The 24306-nt window shown below is 34.1% G+C and overlaps 3 protein-coding genes across 5 annotated transcripts in view; 2 read left to right on the top strand and 1 right to left on the bottom strand.

Moving 5' to 3' along the window:
• LOC129801718 (rhodanese domain-containing protein CG4456) overlaps positions 1–24306 on the top strand; it is an 887636-nt gene that overhangs the window by 606680 nt on the left and 256650 nt on the right. The window lies entirely within an intron of this gene.
• On the top strand, positions 35–10363 carry LOC129801689 (uncharacterized). Of its 2 annotated transcripts, XM_055846964.1 has the most exons (4): positions 35–901; positions 1430–1530; positions 6794–7982; positions 9721–10363. In XM_055846964.1, the coding sequence occupies exons 2-4, from the start codon at positions 1484–1486 to the stop codon at positions 10201–10203; spliced, it is 1719 nt and encodes a 572-aa protein (XP_055702939.1). In that variant the 5' UTR covers positions 35–901; positions 1430–1483; the 3' UTR covers positions 10204–10363. The 2 variants fall into 2 exon arrangements, with proteins under 2 accessions (XP_055702939.1, XP_055702938.1); XM_055846963.1 differs by having other exon boundaries at positions 35–1530.
• LOC129801694 (homeobox protein Meis1-like) overlaps positions 22328–24306 on the bottom strand; it is a 52269-nt gene continuing 50290 nt past the window's right edge. For both annotated transcript variants that reach the window (XM_055846975.1, XM_055846976.1), the window contains exon 10: positions 22328–23755. In XM_055846975.1, coding sequence (XP_055702950.1) covers positions 23532–23755 — 224 coding nt within the window. In that variant the 3' untranslated portion in view covers positions 22328–23531. The remainder of the gene's footprint in view (positions 23756–24306) is intronic.

Raw genomic sequence — 24306 nt, 5'->3', positions numbered from 1 at the left:
TGAATCGCATGAGATTTCCTGCGACGACGATTGCGTGGGGGAATGTCGGATTGGATTTTGCAGAGGAATCTGCAATGAGGATTTGCTGTGTAGATTGGGATTTCCACTTGAAATGAGGTTATTTGAAAATGCATTCTGGCCACTTGAGCTGAGACGCGAGTATCTCTCGAGTGGAGATCACTGGTGCACTGAGATTTTGTCGATAGACATAAAGGCCAGTTGGGAGCAGAAAAGTTTGTGCGCAGAAATCACGATCATCTTCGATCGCTTATCTAAAATAAGATTATTACATGGCGGGTTTTTCATGGTCCCATGTGCGAGTAAAGGCGCGCGCAGGAAAGTCAGGCAAGAGACTCCTAAGTAAACAAATTTTTCCTCCTCAATGGAATATTGAGAGTGAAAAGTCGGAGAGAACGATGAAGATTGAGGAGAATTGAGTCGACAGTTGATTTTGCCTTTTCGCACTGAGTCTCCCATTCTATGAAAAAAAGGCCCCCAATCGTCAGTTTTACATAATTTTTCAGTCAGTTTTCGACGTCGGGGGAAAAAACGTGTGAAAAATTTGATGTGAAGTGAGAGGTGTCTTAAAACCAGAGGGGCAAAGAAATATTTTCACTTTAATAATTTGACTATTAGTTTGCGTGGACCTATCTCCTCGCACTCATTTTACGCATTGGGTGTGAAGAAAAAGTCTCCGTGGAAAGCTGTGAAGTGAAAAAGAACGTCCACCTCAGAGTTAAAAAGCCAGAATGAGATGGTTGGAAAAGTGTGTGAAAATGTGTGATCAAATATAGGGCACAAGATGCCTATTTATAATTGCGATGAAAAACCATTTTTCCGGAATGACTCTTGAGGAGTAAAACATCATCCTGAGAACCATCATCGCTGCGAGGCAAAAAATGTAGGGAAAATCGTGTGGAATGCTATAAAGAAAAATAATTATATATATTTTAGAGTGAGAGTGTGAAACAGATGAAACCACACACATCGCAATCAATTGGAGAGATTGATAAAATTGTACAAGTCCAACTTTTCGCACCAGAACCTTCTCAATCCACCCACCCTCCTCAATATGCTCTAAATCCAATGTGTTTCCATTGTGTTATTGTATTCGATGCCCAACATTTTCCACCAAGAGGTCCAAGTGAGAGTCACAGAGGCCACTCCAACAATTTCACTATACTTTTTTCTAATTATATTCCTTGTGCCTCAATTCCTTCCCAATTCTCTAACGTGACATCCATTAAGCTCATATCAATTTTATCAATTTCCCAATTGATGATCCCCAAATTACTGGCCATTTGACGCCGCTGCGACTCTCATTAGGCGCATTTTCAGCGTCTGCTTAATTTTATCGCCTTCGCAGTGCGGCGTCGATGCGTGGTGTTTATTTTGTCGTTAATGAGCAACACGTCTTTCTCACTTTCAGCCGCACTCGCCGTTCGCACACCCTCCAGCTCGGACGTTCGCCCCCAGCCTCAGGATGCTCCGCGAACGCCGGCGACATGCCAACTTTAAGCCCAACCGAAGGTATGTCTACGAATTATGACGAATTCTTGTTGCTTAAGATGCACAATCTCACAAGCGTGGGATCATTGTTCGGGGATGAAGGTGAAAGTCTCTCACTTTATGAGTGTATGAAACATAAGAGAAATAATTTGCATTTACATTATTGTTTCGATAATTCCGCGGTTATCCTTGAAAGTTCGTCAATGTACGAAAGAAAATCTGTTGAACAAGAGAATCAGCTGAAGTGGTTGGAAATTTTATTACTAAATTCCTTTATTTGAAGTAATTGGAAATCCTATCTCTTTGATTTTACGATCTATAGAGTGGTGAATTAAACAAGTGTTTTGTCTTATTTTTTTTTTTGGCTTACAAAACAGGCACAGAAAATATATAACAAAATAATTGCAAAATATCATACTTTTAGATTTTAATTTTTTTTAAGTGTCTCGAAAGCAATTGTGGGAGTATAAATGTACCAATTCATTTAGTATTTGTCGAAGGGAATGAAAGTATAAAATTAGGGACTTAAGAAAAGCTCGTAATATGTTTAACTCACCAAAAGTTCGTAAAACTTTGTGCTTTTTCACAAACATTATTCTTAATACGATCACTTGACGAACAGTTTTTGTGAATATTTGTTAGTAAATATTCGCAACCACAAAAATGTTTATAAAAGAGCAAAAAAAATTCTCGTCGAGTGATTATCTTACGAACAATGTTTGTGGAGAAAGTACAAACTTTTATGAACGTTTTAGTGGGTTGGTTTATACGATTTACGAGCATTTCTAAAGTCCCCAATAGAAATTCACAAACATTAACAAACAATTTGTCAGTAAATTTTTTTCTGTTCAGTAAAAAAGAATATATTTTCCAATGGAAGATCAGGAATATTATTACATTAGAATATTCTATTTCATCCAGTGAAATATTTTATTATTATTCAATAAATGACTCAAAAATGTCCAGATATTATTTTAAATTATTCAGTAAATACTAATATAGTTCACATTCACAACTTCTCTATTTTCCCTTTGCCAAGAATATTACCACTCTATTTAACCCTTTAAGGACGATTGAAATACCGGTGTCCCATAAAGAAAATAATTTTTCCTGACTACCTAAAGTTGTTTTTTCTTATGTTTGTACATAATTGAAAAGTAGAAGCTTGAAGGAATCTGGGATATTTTTTGGAAGTCTCTAGCTATTTGCTATGTAGTAAATATTTAAGCTCAAAAATGGCGAATTTTTAAATTATGAAATTCATAATTGATTTTATTTATTTTTTAAACTTCCATTTTTTTTAAGCAAAACCCTTTTGGCAATAAAAATTACAATACTCATACGCAATATTTTTCATTAAAGCGAAAAATATTATTCATTGGTATTTTCAGAAAAATTACTTAAATTTTTGGGCTATTTTTGTCTCTATCGTTCATAGAAGCACAAAATACTCCGAATCACACTCTGTTGGACTTTCCAAAGTTAGATGTAAGACTTATCATTGATTATGTTTCTCAGTTTAATTTTTATTGTTGATTTTCAGTCCGTAAAAAGTGTCTCGTCGTTAAAATTTACGATTTCCTTTTTAATTATCCCATTTAACAAATTAAAATTTTATTGGTCAAATTTATTTCAATATTAACCATAATATTTCAGCCTAACATTTGGTGGCTTATACTTTGGGAAAATGCTGTTTTATTCATATGAGCCCACATGAAACTGCTCCTCTGGTACCTTCAGAACTTAAAGCAAAATATTCTTAGAATTTCCCAATAATAAATATCTTATTTATAATCATAGAACTACTGGTTGAAGGAACAGCTCTTTCACAGGGAACCCCTATTGACACTTTTGTCAAAATGATGAAACTTATTTAATGTATCTGGTAAAATGCAAGTAATATGTTTTTCTGTAATTTACCTTTTCTTGTAAAAAAAGATGTTCAAATTTCATATCCAAATTCAGTACTGATAAATTCTTAAAGTGTCAATACGTGTTCCTTTCACCCTATGTTAATTCGATAGATAACTGCATTGGTTCAGAAATTGATGAAAATAAGGAATCCTAAAGTTTCATTTTGATGCAATTTTATAAAATCAATTGCAGAATTCAAACGAGAAACGTTGCAAAATTAATAATTTTTGTAAACATAGGCACTGCTTTAAGTTCGAAACATGAAAGTTTTATCCCATTCTTTTCAAAAAGATAAGAAAAATATGCAAAAAATTGAAACTGTGTCTTCGTCAAACTATCCCACCCTCTCCTACCAAAATCTCAAAATCATAACATATACCAATTGATCACCTACAATTTTGAAAGAGCGATATCCTTTATTTTGATGACAACTTAGATAAGATTTTATCGTTGTCATTAAATTTTTAAATCTTAAAATATTTTTAAACCTCCTGCCAATGAGAATATTTTTCGTCATAAAAATTTTGGAATTTCTTGTCTGCGAGCTTAATAAGGGTAGTTAAATATTTATAAAAAAAACGCGCGTTTTTTGTCTTTAAAATAATTAAATATGATTCATTCTTTAAAAAAGGTCATTTCATTTTTTAAAGTATCAAGGGCTTTTATTGAAAATTTATTTGTATATTGTATAATTAATCAATATTAGTATTCACGGCATCTATCACTTCTGAGCAAAGAAAGCACTTTGAGTGGGAAAGTAGTGTCCCAGGCTTTGCTATAAGTGTTTAAACTCGTGGCTTAGATGTTATACGTTAAAAGTAGCTTTCGCATTATTCGCCGTTTACCGGTTCTCAACCGAGTTTAACCGATTCATAAATCGCTCAAAAGAGTCCACAAAATGGTTTAAAGAGTAATAGAATTGATTTCCGGACAAAAATTACTTATCTGTTCATAATCGCTTTACAACCGATTTGAAATAATTTATAAATCACTCAAAATATTTCCCAAAACACCTTAGGAGTAATATAATTGAATTTCGGATAAAAATTAGTTATGACCCAGTTCAACCGGTTCAGTTTTGTCAGAAATTCTAAGACCTTTCCAACGAGTTCAAATATGACCCCATCCACTTAATAAATGTGTGTTCTACAGCCTTTTTAATTTTTGATCTTCAAAAAACGTTATTAGAAATGATTCAACGGTATTTTCGTACATGATCGAATATCCGTCTGAATAATCTTTAAAACATATCCAAAAATGAAAAAAAATCGTACGACGCGTTTTCGAGCAATTCCAAAAAAAACATGGTTTTGGAGGAGAAGGGGAGGGGTGGCAGAAAAGTGAGGGACATGTTAACGATCCTTGGGTCAACTTATGGGGGGGAGTACCTCAAAGGTCCCAAGTCTCTATCTCTTACCGTTTGGCCTCTAGAGCTGGCGACAGCTGGGAGGATAGACGGACAAACAGCATGACGACATTCCTCGAAAATCATCTGGAAAGCGAAGATATGTTGAGAAAAATGGTCTCCGGGGATTAAAGGTGGAAATTTTGGATGTGAAAAAATCGAGAGATTATATATACTACTCTCTCTGTATAGAGTTTGATCAGTAAAATCAATTTGATGACCTTTTTTAAAAGAATTTCTGTCTTATGGTGTCTACACACTAGAAGGAATTTTCGTCGAAAATTGCCTTTTTAAAAAATCTGACGTTTTGCCTACAAGGATAGGGGAAATTTTCTTTAAAAAGGCATTTTTTAAAGAAATTTCTACTAGTCTGTAAAAGCCTTTATCCAAAACCATTAGGGCACCCTTGATTTGGAGTAGCTTTGAAAATGGGCTTACTCCTCGAATTCAGAGAGAGAAAAGTTATATAATCCACTTTTTTTCAACTTGTGACAAGGCTAGAGGCTAAACAGTAAGAGATATCGACTTCCGGTTTTCGACGACACCCCCCCCTCCCATTAGTCGACATTATCTAGAACAGTCCCCCCCCCTCCCCGTCTTCCACTCTGAAACCATGTTTTGGGCTTATTTCGAAAAAGGATCTTATTCTTTCATTTTCGAATATGTTTTAGAGATATTCAATGAGAATATTTCGTTCTTGGACTTGGACACCTATGTTCGAAAACCATTTCGATATCGAATTTTCGAAGATCTAATTTTAACCACTTTAAAGGGCCCATACTTATCAACCAATTTGCTTAAATTTGGATTTTTTTTAAAAAGATCATAAAATTTTCAACTCGACTGCATCGGACTTAATCGGTGATGAGTCGGTCTAGTACCCGTAAATGATTTACCTTTCTCGGATTTACTTTTTTATTTGTTAGAAAGCTTGTTGCTGATGCTAAAATACTCTAAAACCTACTTTTCTTAAGAAATTGCTTCTTTCGGAATGATTTCTTAAATTTATCAATCAATTTAATCGGTAGTAAGGCGCTATGTACGAAAAAGTATTTACTTCTTTTAAATGGAATTGAGCCTTATCATGAAGTAATTTAGCTTCGCAATTGGCTTATAGATTTAAATTGTAAATAATAGCACAGTAAACTCCAGTTCGATTTAATTAGAAGAAAAAAACCCAATTTAAAAGTTGCCCCAATTCAAAGGTTCCCTACTTTCCCTATAGGAAATGATAATGTTTTTTTTTCAATTATCCAATATCCAAGAACTCGCCAATGAGTCTTCAAAAACATAACTTTAGCTATTTAAAATTGCCTAATTCTCCTGTACAGTTGTTATTATCGGCTTTATTTTTATCTTTTTTAGTAAAAGACTTTGTCCGTATATATTTTTTTGTTTTATTCTTGTGTTATCTATTACAAGTTGGTTTTCTTATTTAGTCTTACAGATTTTCACCATTACAAATAATGAGATAAACTATATAGCAAGATTAAATAGAGAACAGTGCAGAATAACTTGTTTGAAAAATTTTAACACGTGAAAAATAAACATTCAAATTTCAGTAAAGGCGATAAAAATAAAATTTATTAGGCATAAATGTCTCATTGTAGGTTCAATTTAATAGAAATTATTGTTGCTTTTTTTTTGTTAATTATTCGTAATTACAGACATTACCCTATTTTGCAATATAGCGATTTGCAGCGAAATGTTCTTTTCTCGAAATCTATTTTGATATGAAACAGAATTCCTCGTGTTCAAATTGACCTCTGTTGTATTTTGGGCCAACAGGTATATTATATATATTTAAAAACACAGATATCGTCATGCTTTCGCAATTTCCATCTGAAAACCATGAAAAACCGCGGGGGCGGGGGAATTAGAATGGTTGAAAATGTTGCTAGAGCGATCATGATCACCGTTTCAGGCGCAAGGACGATGACTTGATGGATGATGTTTGTGTTGCAGGTTGGACAGAAAGTCTTCGAGGGGCATGATCTTTGAGAATGAGGAGCTTCGTTTGCGCACAATCAACATAAATGCCGAAGTGGAGCGTGGTCAGTCGGATATTCGGAAGTTGAGAAGAGAGAATGATCAGCTGAGGCGGGAGATTTGGTGCTTGAGAGACGAATATGATCGCTTGGATAAATTGCTGAGGCAGAATCTCAAGGAGGGGGGAAAGAATGTCAGTGATTCTGAAGACTCGGGAGAATCTTGTGATACTTGTGGTGAGGAGGATGATGAAGCAATTGAGGAGGAAGAAGAGGCAGAGGAGCCTCAGGAAGGAGTTGAGACCACGGAAAATGAACAGAATAATCTCAAAGCGAATCTTCATGTTAAATTTGATCACTTATCCATTGTTTCTGAAGAAAATCTCGCTTGCAGTGGTTCTAGTTCATCTCACACTTCTCCACTGCATCAGTCAGCTTTTTCTGCCCTTTCACCTCCAGAAACCCCCGATCTGCCCAAGATTCATGATTTACAGTCCGTTGGTCCTCCCCTGTCGCATTTTGAAAATATCTTCTCGTCAATTCCATATGAAGACATTGAGAAGTGCATAGAGAAGCCAGTGACTGAAACGGCAATTCCCAGACTAGAGGTGCCACTTCAGAGTGCCACCTCTGAGGGTAGAAAGTCACCTAATGTCCCAAGAAATTTCCAGTCTGGTGGAAATCTCGAAGATCTTCTTCAGGACATTGAAGTTCTCTCTCAAGGTATTCTTCAGATGCAAAATCAGACGAGAGAAGGTGCACCATCGACTAATCCTGAAACACCCAAGATGACAAAGTATAGATCAGAGGTAAATTTGGTCTTGTCTACAGGAGGACAAGAGACCGAAGAGGCTCAGAAACCTGATATCATTCTAATGCAGAGTGAGATAAAACCACCGGAACCCATGCCAATTCTCTCTGCTCTCTATCCGCATCAGCCAGAGCGGAGAAGTATCCTTCAGCAACAAAAGGCAGTTTCAAAAGATAATTCCTTCGATACCAATATGATTCTGGCACATTTGCCCAGTATCTCCAGTCACATTCTCACTCCTAAAATTCTCAATTCGGATGATGGGCCAAGTAGTAGTTCAGGAGAGAATAGAGGAAAAAGTACAATGGCAGAAGCCCACGAGACACAAGGGGCATCAGAAGGGGAGAAGAATAAGGTAAATCCCTTTCGTTGCTTATCAACCCCACAGATACTTTAATAAGCAGAATTTGAAGATTTTTTAGTTCACTATGTCAATAAACTATTAAAATTTTGTGATTAGACAATTATATTTCTCTTAAAAAGAATTTAATTTTTTTTTTTACAAAGACTCTTGTCTTTGGAGAACCAAAGACAATGCAGGGACGCAAAAAATTATTCTGACCTTATTAATATATTCTTCTCAAATTCAATTCAATATCCGAATATTTTATTAAACATTTTTGTACCAGAACGGTAAAGTTAAAAATTTACAAGGGGCAACTCATTTTGAGGAGCTCGAGCTAATCTGGCCAGGAAACCCACGGGGAAGTCACGCGAAATCCGGTGAGCCCACGAGAACTTGGGAAATTCATATATTTTTTCAGGGAACTCTCCAGGAACCCGGAAAACCCATACATTTTCCAGGGAACTCATGGGAAACCCCCGGGAACCTCTACATTTTTCAAGAAACTCACGGGGAACCCACGTAGCTGAAGTTAGCCGAAATCCACCCGAAAAAGGGTTGTGTCTTGGTTAGCCCAAAAGGCACGCGACCCGAAAAATGGTGGATGTTTTGGCTAATGAATAGACATTTTCGTTATTTTTTTTTTCATGCAAAAAATACAATCGCAAAGAAATTAAATTTAACGGTAAGTGTATTGCTTTTACTATTTCTTTCTTAATTCCCTTTTGATTCTATTTCTTTTTCACCTTATTTGTTTAGAAATCACTTATTCGGTGATCATAGCTACACCCGAAAAATTTCGGTCGTTGATCTCAGCGACTCACCCAATCCAAAATTATTTTAACTGAAAGAATACTCTAATAAATTCTTTTACACAAAATTACATTAGAATTTAATTCTTTTGATTAAAAACATAATTATTTAATTGTTTATTTGTTGAAATTATTACTTTGTCGCTGATCCCAAAGACGCCCGAAAAACTCTGTCGCTGATCACAGTGACTGACCCGAAAAAAAAGGTTGCTGTCTTAGCTATCTGTCGCTGATCACAGCGATGTGCCAGAAAAAATTATTTCAACTGAAAAAGTTATTCAAATGCAATCTTCTATACAAAATTACATTAAAATTAATTTTTTGATTAAAAATATCACTACCTAATTAATTCCTTTCCAATTCAAGTGAGTTTGCATTATTAATTCATAAAAACCACTATGCCGTTAATCCCAGTGACACCTGAAAAATTTAAATCAAAAGGATATTAAAAAAGAAGTAATAAAAACAGTACTCTTACCGTTAAAGTTAATTTCTTTTCGAATGTGTTTTTTTGCAGGGCCTAATCATTAGCCAAGACACCCATCATTTTTCGAGTCATGTGCTTGGCCTAGACAAGACACAAACCGTTTGTCGGCTTATAACCTTTCCGGTGAGCCAAGGCGCAAACCTTTTTTGGTGGATTTCGGCTAACTTTAGCTACGTGGGGACCCATATATTTTTTCAGGGAACCCGGGGAACTCATTTATTTCTTCAGGGGAATCGGAAACTAGAGCCACTTTAATTGCTAATGGATAACCCTGTGGAAATTTTGAGTAATCAAAATGAAAATGAAAAAAAAAATAAGAAGAGAAATCTCACGCTCACAAAAGTAATGAAAAGTGTACCCTCTTGCTTCCTAAAACTATACATTATGAGTGAATATTCGTTCTTTAAAAAGGAATTAATATTGGTTATTTTATTTAAAATTACTTTATCAGGAGAAAACATCAAATTGCCCATCATCCGAAGACAGCCGACGAAAAACTCGGCGAGTATCGTTGTACTTTAATGGGAAGAAGAATGAGGAACCTCTAGTCAAGGAGGCCTCCAATGCTGCTCCCCCTAAAGTTGCCCTTGGCTTTGAACGAATCAGTGGGGAGTCTTCGAGTGCTACTCCAGCTCCCGGACCCTCTACTGCGCCCACTGAGGAGCCACAGCGGAAAACCCACCGGAAGAATAGTGAAGTGCCCAAGCACAAATCCAAGAAGCGCTCCCATCGCAACTCCGATCGTAACTCCCACAACACACCGTCTGATGATGCTCTGGCTTTTATGACGGGAGAGAGAAATAGCGTAGCCTCATCCAGGGAGTCTTCTGCTAGTGCCAGCACACGCTCGCAGAAGTCCAGACGCATCTCCATCAACTCCCATGCTGGTGGAAAAATTCCCTGGTGCGCCTGCTGGGGCAACGGATGCATCTGATGAGGGGTTCGGGAGCTGGGAGTGGGTCACTGTTGGTGAGTGCTGTGTTCATGAGGAGTCTGTCTGTATGTGTGAATAGGGAAAAGCGTGTGATTATCTGTAAATGTTCAAATTGTACTTGAATCGTTTGGTCAATTAAAATTACTTTTTCAACAACTTCCTTTCCTGTTCTTTCTATACTTCCGCTAAATTAAAGTATTTTGTAATTTAAAAGGGGGCAGTAATATAGGGATTTCGAATACATTTTTTCATTTTACTGAGTGATTGAACTGGGATTTATCCATTATATAAATCCAGGCTTTTTGATAACTTGGCGAGATGATTCTTACTTGTTCTTACTTCAGTCACCTTAGATTAAAAGTATTTGACAATTTTAATGAATTAGGTCAGACTCTGCTAATAATAAAAATCTTTTTCTCCGAAAGAAACATTCTGAAAAGGCACCCGGACTGAACTTATTCGTTCAAAAAAGGTGGCTTACCTTGCAATTAAATAACTCGGATATATACAGTGAGCGAAATTCAAATAGGGACGGACTTATAAGTGTGTGTTGTGGGTGGTCTGTAAGTCGGATCGACCTAATATTTTTTTTTGTATAATATAGGCCTATCCAACAAGACTTTTTATGGTAGTGACCCACGCGCAATTGCGTTCGTGCATGAACGCCAGCCAAATATAAAATTTTTAGGTGATTTTTGAGCGAAATTCAAATAGGGACGATCCCGATTTTTTAAATAAAAGTGAAACAAATCAGATCAATGAGAATTATTTTAATATTGTGGACTTGATCTCTTATTCTTTATGCCAAAAATAAGGTCTTTTAGCTACACTTAAGACCAATTCATGAAGAGTTTCTTGCTTAATTAGCGCCATGCCCTACTGATAGTGTTCTTGAGTTCATCTACGTTCCCCACGGTCGGATACTACTTAACTTCTGCGTTAAATTATCTTGCAATGATGCCTTACAGATTTTCAATATAATTTGGGCTAGGTAAATCATCTGACTAATACAAAATGTGTAGTTTTTTGTCTTGAAACCATTTCATTACAAGACTTTCTTCGTGAATTCCCGCATTATTCTGCTGGAATTTGATATTACCACTAGTTTAAACTTCGGAAAATGCCACCGGTGCATCTTCAAATAATATTCAACACTTTTCAGATATAATTTTAGTGGTGACTCAACAGTTTCGTGTATTTACATAAAATGACTAAAACGTCATATTAAAGCTCGTCTACCATTTACAGAAAAATATATCTCAATGGATAAAAATTGGAATAAACTTACTTTTTTCCGATCAAAAGAAGTTTAAACTGAATGAGTGAAATTGTTTTAAATATTATTGATATAACATACAGAGCAAAAACTTCGGTTGTGCAACTGTGATGACTTGGGCGGCTTTTTCACTTTAGAAAAAGACATGAGTCTGTCGGGTGACCAATAGAATGATATCTCAAAAGTGTTGAATATACCAATTGAAGATGCACTGGTACCATTTTCAGAAGTCTAAACTAGTGGTAATGCCATTTTCCAGCAGAATTATAAGGGAAATTCATGAAGAAAGTCTTTTAATGAAGTGGTTCCATGTAAAAAACTGCAAATTTTGGTTTATTCAGTAATTTCTGCCTTCCTAAATCTCAATGAAAATCTATGAGGCATCATTGCAATATAAATTAATGCAAGAGTTAAGCAGTATCATACAGTAGTGACAGTGGAGGACCTGATGCTCTCAGCAATGCTAATTAGGTAAGAAATTCTTCATGAATTGGTCTTAAATAGGGCTATAAGAAATTTTATTGGCACGAAGAATAAGATATAAAGTCCACAATATTAAAATAATTCTCATTGATCTGATTTGTTTCACTTTTATTTAAAAAATCGGCATCGTCCCTATTTGAATTTCGCTCAAAAATCACCTAAAAATTTTATATTTGGCTGGCGTTCATGCACGAACGCAATTGCGCGTGGGTCACTACCATAAAAAGCCTTGTTGGATAGGCCTATATTATACAAAAGAATATTAGGTCGATCCGACTTACAGACCACCCACAACACACACTTATAAGTCCGTCCCTATTTGAATTTCGCTCACTGTATTATACTTCATTTATTGCACAAAAACTTCACAGGATTGCCGAACACACTTGCATACATGACCTCAAAATTATTTTAAATGTAACCGTTGATAACTCGTCCGGATTACGCCGATCCGGATTAGAGAGAGGGTACTATATAATCTGGGATCGAGATCTTTCTGACAGTAGGTCAAAATCCCGAATGAACCAAAATCCCGAAAGCAAAAATCCCGAATTCTTAAAGGTGTTATTCCCACGATTACACCCGCGCTTGCTGGAGGCAAAAAGAAATTGTCTGTGCCTTGGGAAATTATTATAAACATTTTGCTCCATATGATTTCATCCCTTTCAGGATTTTGAACATTCGGGGTTGTGGCCGTTTCGGGATTTTGGCGTTCGGGATTTTGGCTTTCGGGATTTTGGCTGCCTCCGGAAACTGATATATACCCAAAAAAAATTGCAAAAAGAAATATTTACGCATAGTTTTTTCTTGGGAGTTCGAGTGCTCCATCCTTGAACTGATGAAAATCCATTCCTTGTGAATGATTATAATGTGTAAGGATGTGTCCAAACCAAGGGCTTTTTGTAGAACCTCGATTAATTCCCGAGTTAAGATATATTTTGATTAAAATATATGCTGCGGTCTCGAAATAGTTCAATTTCTGTTGTGTTGTATTTAATAACATACTATTTTATAATACATAAAACTTCTTGGAATATGAATGCTATGCAAATTTTCATAATGTGACGCAACGATTAGATTCACTGTTAGGATTTTTTTAATATACGTTGTAAAACTAGCATGAAACATATTTAGCTCTAAAATTATTTATGATAGTATCCTACTTAAGAGAATTAAGTTAATTTAAAGTAAGTGAAGCGCTAGAAAGATTGGATCGACATCTCAAAATAACATTTTTTGAAAATTATTCGTTGTATTTTATTAATTGTCTTGTGTAAAATGTGTACGGGAAAGCGCGCTACCTTCGGACGACTCAAGCTTCGGACAATTCAATTTTTCTCTATGTTCCTTATGGATTTCACTTATAGCTCTTTTCTGAAAATATTGAGGCATTGAAATATAATATTTTAATGGGACATATTCATTTATAATACACTGAAAAAAATTATATGTGCGAAGCATAAATCATCCGAACGTAGCGCGTTTTCCCCTATGTTAGATTAATTGAACGCATTATGCAAAAGACATTTAGTAAAAAACGGCGAATAATTTTCAAATAAAGCAATTCTTACAGTAGACTCTCGCAAATTCGGCTCTTTTAAGATCGGGCTACTTTTTAATTCGGGCAGCGGTTACATTTGAAAAAAGTTTGTTGTCATTTTTCAAGTTTGATTATGATTAACAAATGAATCAAATATGCTCAAATTTAGCATGGTTTGTCTTAGTTTTGATGTGATTTTGCATTATTAAGGGATTTTCATGCAATTTACGATTTATATCAGTGTGTAAACTCAATATCTATATGCACATGTCGCCCGAATTTCTGTCTAATTCGGCTGACATTTCGGTCCTATATTCCCGAATTTGAGAGAGTCTACTGTACCTCTGGAATAGGGTCAATAAAATAAATCAATTCATACTGTTAAGCACGTTATTGCTAGATAATCCAAAAAGTGAATTACTAATCAAAAAGACAATATTTAATATGATGAACCTCTCATAGTGAGAGACACTCGGATTCAGTTGAGGAAGAAGCAAGTCGGGAAAATACTCTTGTAAACATCCTCAATTTTCTCAAGCTCAGAAAGAGATTATGGCGGAAAAGTGGAAATTGATGAAGTCATTGGACAATATTTACAACAATTCTTTTCTCGTTTCGTTCTTTTTCTTTTTCTTTCGCACTGCGTGGAAAATTGGCGGGAAAATTGACCATTTTGTGTTTATTTACAATATAGCCATTCTTCTGTTCTCCGACTGAACACTTTGAAAAGACAAGAAAGGCACAAAAGAATCGTCTCTCAAAGGGAAGAAAGAAAAATTCCTCTCGATTGATTGATTAGGAATGGTTTTCTGCTTATTATTCCAAATTTTAAAGACGCAAAGGAATTCATGATTGTTCTTTCAAGGAAAACTTTTATTTGTTTAAATCATCTTGTCCTCATCTGTATAATAATATTTTTTTTAGTATACACTTCTTAGTGGCTAAAAATACTTAAAAATATTTTTGAGTATACATTCAGAAATCTCCAAAATCTTGGACATTTTTTTTTTAATGTTTGCTTCCATCATATGTTCTCGTTTTCATTTCATTTATTCCTCATCCATTTATATATTACAATTTTTCTTTTCTGTCAATTTCTTGAGAAATATCATCAATTTCTTCAATTTTTACTCTTTTTTCTTCACTGGAAAACAATAAGCGCTTTAAATTACTATTAAATATGTTCACTATTTTTTAACGTTTTTCCTTCTCTGCATTTTTTTTTCAATTCATATTTTCTAATTTTTTTTTGATCTATTTTTCATATAGTTCGTTATAATTTTGTTCCTTTAGAAAATCCAAATTCCAGAAGCTAAAAAAATATCCATACTATAGCAAAATCTTCGTTGTCTTATTGCTTAGTTGAAAAAAAAATACAACTTGTAAAGGAAAATTAAAATAATAATTCTATTTTTTTGTAATGCGCAACTGAACATACAGAAAAATGCCGGTGGAAAACCAAAAAAAAAAAAACAGAACAAGTTTAAAAATAAGTTGTTCTCTTGCAATTAGAAATAAAACTTTCTACTTATCACAGGCAATGCATTATTTTTTTCTTTCGAATTAATATCTGTGTTGTCACGTACAAATTATAAAGAGATGCATAAATTGTTGCAAAATGGCGCTGAGAACATGCAGGGAAATTGTTTTCTTGAGATCCCCAAGGGGATGATTTCAATGGCACGTCTTGATGGCTTATCGAGCTTGTCGATATTTTTTTTTTGCACAGCAAATTAGTTTTAGATTTCTTTTTAATAAAAAAAAACTGAAACGTTGTATATATTTTCAATATTATTTAAATTGTGAACAATGATCTGTAAGATGTTTTATATTGAAATTCAAAATTTTAAAGTACGCATTACCCATGAGCTTTACGCTGAATTATTTTATGACTCGAACTCTATTGAGAGAGCAGTATAACATAAATCCCTCGATACTTTGATCTCACAAATTTTCCATTTTCAACCACTCATGAAGCACTTTTCTTAACATGTTAATCGACGAAATACGTTTTAATCGATAGATTTCGGAGAAATAATATCCGTCCATTACCATACCTAGAGGCCAAAATGGTATGAGATAGCAATTTCCGATTTTCGACGGACCCCTCACAAGTCAAATCAAAGATGACTAAACTGACCTTTACTTTTCCCTCATCTATCCCTTTTCTACCATGTCAAGTGACTGTTTAGATTCACATTTTGTTGATATACGAGAATACCGTTGAATAATTCATAGTAATGGTTTTCAATGCCAAAAGTTAAAAGACTAATGTCTGTTAAGCAGTCTTTAGACTAGAGGTTTGGCCTCTTTGGCCTAGTTCCCGAAGGTCTCAAAATCCTAAGCTACAAGCAATTTTATCAGTTCATCAGATTCTAATGGATCATGCGCTCGAATTATTCAATCCTAAGTCAAAATTATCCCAAAAATCTTATCTGATAAGAAATTAGAGAAGTTAAGCCATATGACTAAGTTTTAGGTCTGAAGTCGATAATACTATGCAACAAATTGACAACTTTTTTTTGGCACACGGATCGCACATGGTACGTTTGATAGGGTCGAGTCTCCTGATCAAGAATCTGTTTTTGGTTTTGTTCCTAGACGTCTCAATTTTTGTTAATTATTTTTTTTTTATATTTTCTCTGCTTTGCCTTATATTATCTGTTATATCGCGAGTTCTAGTGAACATAAAATAATAAATTTAGGTCCGTTGGAAAGGTAATTAGTTGTGCTTCAACTTTGTAATGTACTTGATTTTTGTAGAAAAAATCCTTGGGTGCGAAAAAATCAAGTCTATCTAAAAATTCTCAAAAAAATACCTTAGAGGAGCATTTTAAAAAATCATATAAATTAAACTAAACTAAATATCAATGTACTCTCTTCAGCACACAATAGATACCACTTAGGACTACATTTCGTTCATAGATGACATCCTGATCTGATTCCTCTAAATACCTAATTTTTTTATTTTAGCCATTTTCTAAAAATACGACATCTCTAGCTTAGTGCAAATTTTTCCAAAAAAATATTATTTTCTGGACATATGGATGATGATATCGACTTCAAATGTCCTCACTATCCTCCGTAAGTTGATCTAAGGACTCCAAATGACAATAAAATTTCCTCTACATGAATTTTCTTATCCTCCAGAAACCATTCTTTTGGGAATATCTGAAGAACTAAACAATCGATGACTTTCAGTTTAGGATATGTTTTAGGGAGTTTAGGGAGTGTATGAGATGTATGGGTGAAAAGTCCGATAGGACGGTCTCTAAAACATATCCTAAACTGAAAGTCATCGATTGTTTAGTTCTTCAGATATTCCCAAAAGAATGGTTTCTGGAGGATAAGAAAATTCATGTAGAGGAAATTTTAGTGTCATTTGGAGTCCTTAGATCAACTTACGGAGGATAGTGAGGACATTTGAAGTCGATATCATCATCCATATGTCCAGAAATAATATTTTTTTGGAAAAATTTGCACTAAGCTAGAGATGTCGTATTTTTAAAAAATGGCTAAAATAAAAAAATTAGGTATTTAGAGGAATCAGATCAGGATGTCATCTATGAACGAAATGTACACTGAGAAAAAAAACAGGGTGCGATTAACATTTTTTCCTCATAACTTTAACACTTTTTAGGTGTAAAAATATATCAACATTTTTTAATGTTAATTTTACACCTTTTTAAGGGTAAAATTAACATGAAAAAGGTTAACTTTAACCCCCAATACACCTAAAAAGAGTAATATTTACACCGATTTCGGATCAATACTGCAGGGTAAAATTAACATTTTCGGAATGTTATTTTAACTTTTTCGGATTTCTCTCAGTGTAATCCTAAGTGGTATCTATTGTGTGCTGAAGAGAGTACATTGATATTTAGTTTAGTTTAATTTATATGATTTTTTAAAATGCTCCTCTAAGGTATTTTTTTTGAGAATTTTTAGATAGACTTGATTTTTTTCGCACCCAAGGATTTTTTCTACAAAAATCAAGTACATTACAAAGTTGAAGCACAACTAATTACCTTTCCAACGGACCTAAATTTATTATTTTATGTTCACTAGAACTCGCGATATAACAGATAATATAAGGCAAAGCAGAGAAAATATAAAAAAAATAATTAACAAAAATTGAGACGTCTAGGAACAAAACCAAAAACAGATTCTTGATCAGGAGACTCGACCCTATCAAAAGTACCATGTGCGATCCGTGTGCCAAAAATCGTGTTGCATAGTGTAATTATACTAACGAGCAAGATGTTTGAGATATTTTTTTTTTTGTAGTTTGACTGTAGTTTGTAGAGACTGCTCCAAAAATCCAAAACAAAAGGAATTGTATGTGGTCTGTGGTATGTATTCCTTTTATGAAAAACACTATTTAAGTTTTAGTTTTTCCGAAGAATAGGAAATATATGAAATTGTATCTCATTGTCTCTAGGTTCTCTAGTATAGTCCTTCCATATGGAAAATTAGGATGTGAAACTAGGCATGTAAGAATGTAAGTTCGAGATCAATTTATGAATTGGCTTCAAATATAGCTCCATTTACAAAAAAAAAATCAACTTGCCAGGGGCTTGCCGAGAGATACCTATGTTGTTTCTGGGACCGAGATCTACAATTGTTCAGTACCCCAGCACCCTTTTCTCCGTGTCCTTGAATTTCAGGCTTCCTACCCACCAGCTTGCTTTCGGACAATCGCAATACTACCTTTTGGACTGTTGAGCGCGACTTTCCGGTGAGTTTTCCTATTTCCACGTAAGTCGCATTTGGATTTTGTAGGTAAATGTCAAATATCTGTTGTCGGATTCCCTCCATCTTCTTGAGATATCTCAACCAAAAATCAATATTTTTTAACGAGAGTGGTAACGAAATAAAACTAATGAAATGCACTAAAAATGATAACTGACAAACAAAAAGTAAACAATAGTTGAAACTATCAAAATCATATCAAGTAGTGTATGGATAAAGGGGAAATTCAAACGATTCCACGCTTTACACGGGCAGCATAGGAAATCACCAACTTCAAATGGCTCTCCTGAAAAATTGTCATTCTGAGATAGAATAGTATTGAATGGAACCGTCGATATATATTATTACAGTAAATTCGAGCAATTTTCCATGCGTGCCAACTGTGATTCGATCAGTTTTCGAGCGATTTAATGACTGCCAATTTTGTACACAGAGTGAGGAAATACAAGAGAGATGCATGATAAAACACTTTTGTCATTCTCTCTGGTCAGAAAGTATTAATCTTAATATTAATCTTGCATATGACACCGCGATCAAGTATACCCTGGCTTAACACTTCGTCTTTGTAGAACCCTAACTAAAAGTGTCACGGAGGGACCAAGTGGCAGCCGCTGCCATTTATCGAATTTTACATAATATTTTGATATTTTTACTTATATTTAAACATTCGGAGCTTTATAGTCAGTTTTTTTCTGGTGTCTGAATCAGAAATTTCATCTCCTTGGGTACTGTATCTAAAGATTTTTAACCATTCGATGTTTTCATCTTTATCAGAATCATGGAGTAAGGGAAAGTGGCCTGCCTTTGAATCCGGCAGCCTTTGCATGTTTCTATTTGTCTCTTATTTTTTAAAGCAAAAATTCTACATTATGAACAATAGTTAATACTATTAACTATTTTCTATTAAATTCGCTTAACATAATGGATTTTTAGCTTTGGGAAATAAGTGAAAAATTGAAGCATTCAAAAACTGACGCATTCAAAGGCATATCACTTTCCCCCATAATTCGTCTCAATCATTTGCAAAAACACTTTCAATTTGTTCTTTTAAGGCTTTTATACACTACCAATCAAGAAAATTACATCTGCAGAACGTCAAACTCCCATATAAAATGCATATGTCAGCAACTGCCACTTGGTCCTTCCGAGTGCAGTTTTTTGTTTTTGCAATATATTTACATTAATATTTAATTTTTATTAAAAATTTTATAACGAAAAAATAGCCAGATAAATTCTGCACGCATTTAATCAGGCATACAGGCGAAATGATATATTCTTCACTATAAAAAATTAAATTGAAAACTAAATTGGCAGTGGCTGCCACTAGGATCCTTCCAAGTGTTAATCTTCAAATATATTAGGCCTATAAAAATTGTAAAAAATAAGATAAAGGAAATGTATGCAAAGAAATACTAATCTTAGATTAATTTTTAACATTGGGTAGATAACTGTGCCGCTCACGGCTTACTCGAGTGTCGATCTGCCGATTTCTTCCAAAAATGGTATCGATCTGCCGATCTCATGCCTATCTACGTATTACATGCCGATCTGCTGATCTTTCGTGAAATTATGCCGTTCTGTCGATTGCTTATCTGCTGATTTTTAGTTCCCAGATATAGGCACTATTTTGCCGATCGTCATTCATAGTTAACTCTGAGAGCCACTTATTCTCCTTTTGATTTCTAATTAATTTTGATTAATTAAAAAAGAATTAAGAAGACTCGATGATTTGAGTGTCGCTTTCTCTGATTGACTAATCCCTTTGATCCAAAACTCTTATGACCTTGACGAACTTACGGCTTAAGCCAAGAGACCGCATAGTGGGAAACTGATTCGGTTTAACGTCAGTCGGTTTAACGTCTCTCGTACGTTTGCCCAGCACATTAGTGTATAATAGTTTAGGCTAATCCTTTATTGTAAAATTTTCAATTTCAATTTATATAAGGTCAAAAAAACAGTTTAAGTATTCTAAAATTAACTTAAAATGGACAAACTCTAGAGTGAGTTCCAAACTGTTCCGAGGAGTTTTTCCTAAACAGATCTGCGCTGCACGACGATCCGCCAAGAAGAAAGAGTTCTCCTTTTCCTACTTGCACGCCTATTTGTAAGTAATGTACTGGACAAACCTAAAGCATAAGCCGAGGAATGGCTTAACGTAATTATAATCAAAATATTGATTAGATTACATTCCTATCAGTTTCTCACTAAGCCGCCTCTCGGCTTATGCTTTAAGTCCTTTAAGTCAGTCTAGGTCTGGGGCGTAATAGTCCTATCAGTCGTATAGATACTCGTTTGGGAAGGAAACTATTGTCTAAAAAGAGCAGGAATTTTGCCACTTTTGAACTAGTGCTCTCGAAAGCATATTTGATATTCGCCGTCTTAGCGTTGGCTATCAACTTCTAGAGTAAAATCGGTGGACAACTCCTTCTTAACATCATCTGCATCATTCAAAAATAATATAAAAAAATAATTTTGTTAGATCTGTAGGGAATCTTGGCTGGCAGAAGTCTCTCCTGAATCCTCCAGCGTTCCTCCTAACGATCTATTTCCTACGACGATCCAACATGAACAATAGGAGAAAGTGGGGCACCTTTGAAAGTGGCTCCTTTGAAATTGGGATTTTTCACCTACTGTTAAATAAAATTTAGCCTAATTCCGATATAATTTAGCTGCACAAATAGATTGAAAAGCTAAATTACATTATGATATAGCTCAGTTCAACTTAAACTTAGGAGAAAAGTCCCAATTTCAAAGGTCCCCTACTTTCAAAGGAGCCCCACTTCCTCCTATTAAATCTCTCTTCGACACCCCTCCTGAAGGGGTAACTCACAGGCTAACACTGGAAACGCTCTTAGGAGAAATCGGCACCGCTCCGAGAGAAACCTATGATGTCGAATTCAAATACCAACGGAGGGTTTAACGGTTGGGGAGAATTTAGAACGATTTATAGAAAGGAGACAAGTTTAAGCTTTGGATAAGCCGCTCTTTCCTGTTTCTAGGATGTTAAGTACAGAAAGTTACTCTCTCAATGAAGAGGAGGCAATGCAGAATATGTCTCTGCTCTCCCGGCACAACAAGATAATTTTATAGGCTAAATATTATCTCCAGGGTCAGCCTGAGTCTATTTGAGGCTTTATAGGGAATTTAACTGTATTTAATAAATTTATTGTGATATCTAATGAAGTTTGTGCTAAGGTTTGTGAAAGAGTTACCACATTTTTAAGTGTATTTGTCAATTTTTAAAACGAAAAAATATAGTTTATAAGTATCAAGAAAAAAAATATTACGCCTTATGAAAATTCCGTTGATCATTGTTAACCATTTGTTTATGATTGAAAATCTTCAAGATCTGTTTTTAAATTAATATAAAGACATGTTTTTAATGTTAATTTTAAGATATTGTGCGAAGAAATGAACGCATCATTCTTCAATTAAATGTGTGAAGTTTATCAATAGGTATTTGTATATACTTTCTGATGATCTTTCGATCATCATATTGACAATGTTTACCCTTCAGGGAACTCCAATACAATTTCCAATGCATTGTTCTCCCATTTTAAAATAACTTTAAAAATTAAAAAGATATGCTAAAATAAAGCAAAAAAAATATGTCACTGAGGAAGAGGAAAATCTATGGCAGAATCTTAAAATTCTAAACCCTAATCTCATTTTCTTCTTTTTTTTTACATTATAAAAATTAGCGCCTCGTTTACTAACATTCTCAATCCACATTTTTTCCAATAATTTTTTTTTACATGAATTCTCTCTGTTCTAGGAATTATTCTCTAATATGCCACTATTTAAGAGTTTTTTTTTTCTTTTAAATCTTAATTGTATAATAGGATGGAATAAATTTACGTATATATTTCTTGTTCCTTAGTCAATTCTCTTCACTTTTTTTTAAGTAACTAAAATGCTTTATCTTCTATACCTTTCCTTTTGCTTACTCTTTCATTTCTTTTTTTTAGCGTCACTTTTGATTGGCTCTTCGACATTCTCTTTTATAGGAAGTTTTCGTGTGATTTATCTTTTTTTTTATTTTCTTGGCAAAAATCGAAATAATTTTATATTAATTTTATTCTTTTTTTTTAGCATTTGTGTGTTGTCTTGTTTTTTTTTTTAACTTGTTCGTCTGAGTATCGCTTAAGAATTAATAGGAAAATATATTTGTTTCACAATATTTCTCTGTCTCTTGCTTCTTAATTGAACATTCCCATTTATTAGGATAGTTTCATTAATTTATATCTTTTTTTTTACTTTAAATGTATTTTAATTAAAATATAATTCCGTATACGTGACTTGACTTTGATTTATTTTCTTTAAAACAGTTTATTTCATGGGTATTCACTGTTTTTTTTTCTTTTGTTATAACTATTTTTTAAACTTTTTTTTTGTTTTAATACTGTCATGAGCAAATATGTAATGGTTTTCTTCGAAATTTATTTATATTTTGTTTTTGAAAATGTTTCTACTGGTACGTTCTTCTTTTGAGTTATTGTTTTATCCTCCTAATCATGTCTTTTCTTTTTTTTCTCACTTAATTTATCGTTATACTAATTTAATATGAGGTAATATTACGTATACATTGGTATAATTTAATTTAGTTAACTCAGAAAAAAGTAAAAGGTATATTTCCAAAAAAACAAAAAATCAGTTGAAATAAAAAACTTTGCAATGTCTTTTAAACATTTCTTTTTAACGTTTAGTTAATTACAATTGTTTTTACGTATATCTTCTTTCCCCTTTTTCTTTATGAAGCACAAAAGTCTAATTGTTAGTTTTTCTTTTCTTCATTTAATCACTAAATATATATAATAGTCTGGTAATTATGGCACATTCAAGAGAAAATATGGTAAAATTTGTTATCAGTTCTCAAATATTGTAAAGTTGATCAACAATTCTTTTTCTTCTTTCTCATTTCTAAACTTCTAAGATGCTTTAAAATTTGCAAAAAGCACACACAAAAAGCATATGCAATTTTTCTTTCATTTTCACACATACACACAGACACACTTGCACACAACATTCTCGATTGTTCTTAGGACACACCTCATGTTCTTGTTATCTCCTTCATATTTTATCCTTCTTTTCGTGTTATTTGTTTTGAGAACAGAAAACAAAACCATTTTTATAAAGCTGCAGAGAAAATCAATAAAAATACTAAAACATATTTCTATTTCATAGGGTGTTGGTGGTTTCTAAACTTCTCCTGGATTTCTACTTAATTTCTTTTTTTTCTAATTTTTGGAGGGGATTTCTTTTTTTTTTTGTTGTTATTTAAGTGTCCTGATCAATAATGAGACTGTCTGTGCTCTCGTCTGAACTATAGTAATTCTCGGGAATCTTTTGAGCTCCTCCAGAGTCCGCTCTATTCACATTTGCACTGATATTCTCTATATTAGGATCAATCATTGCAGGATTGATTGCCGGTTGTCCCGAAGCACTAACACCGTCCGTCCAAAATCTTTTTGATGGACTCTGTGATGAAGACTTTTTGCGTACTGCAAAAGCGAGAAAGTTTTAATTTTTTTTCGTAAGGAATCGAACTTTTAAAATGAAGGCATCGAACTCGGGGCAGTCCTAGGACAAGGTGGCTGAATCAAATTTAGACAGGCGTGGGCATTCTAGGATGTTAAACTGGGTGTCATGGGCCCGGGAATCCAATAGGGATAAGCAAGCGGTTGAAAATGATGATGATGATGAAGGTAAGTGAAATAGGGGAAACTGGGGCACCACCAAACACGGGGTAACATCAAACACTGCGATTTTTTTAAATCAGATATTCGATTTGAAAGAACAAGACTTGTAGAAATTTATAGGCATTACAGGGATGCTTGTCCACTGAAAAAATGGTCGAGATAGTCCAAGTAGTTTAGAAATAAAATTAGTGTTTGGTTGTGCCCCAGTTTTCCCTATATATAGACTAGGAACGTTGCACCATTTTACCCATTTTTTTCGAAAATTATAATAATTTCTTAAAATGGTAAAACTCTCATTCTTTCCCAAAATTTTGTTGTCGATGACGCAAATAAGAGGTTCTGTCAAACACATG

This window comes from Phlebotomus papatasi, chromosome 2, assembly GCF_024763615.1.
Source record: "Phlebotomus papatasi isolate M1 chromosome 2, Ppap_2.1, whole genome shotgun sequence".
Taxonomy (NCBI): domain Eukaryota; kingdom Metazoa; phylum Arthropoda; class Insecta; order Diptera; family Psychodidae; genus Phlebotomus; species Phlebotomus papatasi.
This window is presented reverse-complemented; position numbering and strand designations above follow the sequence as displayed.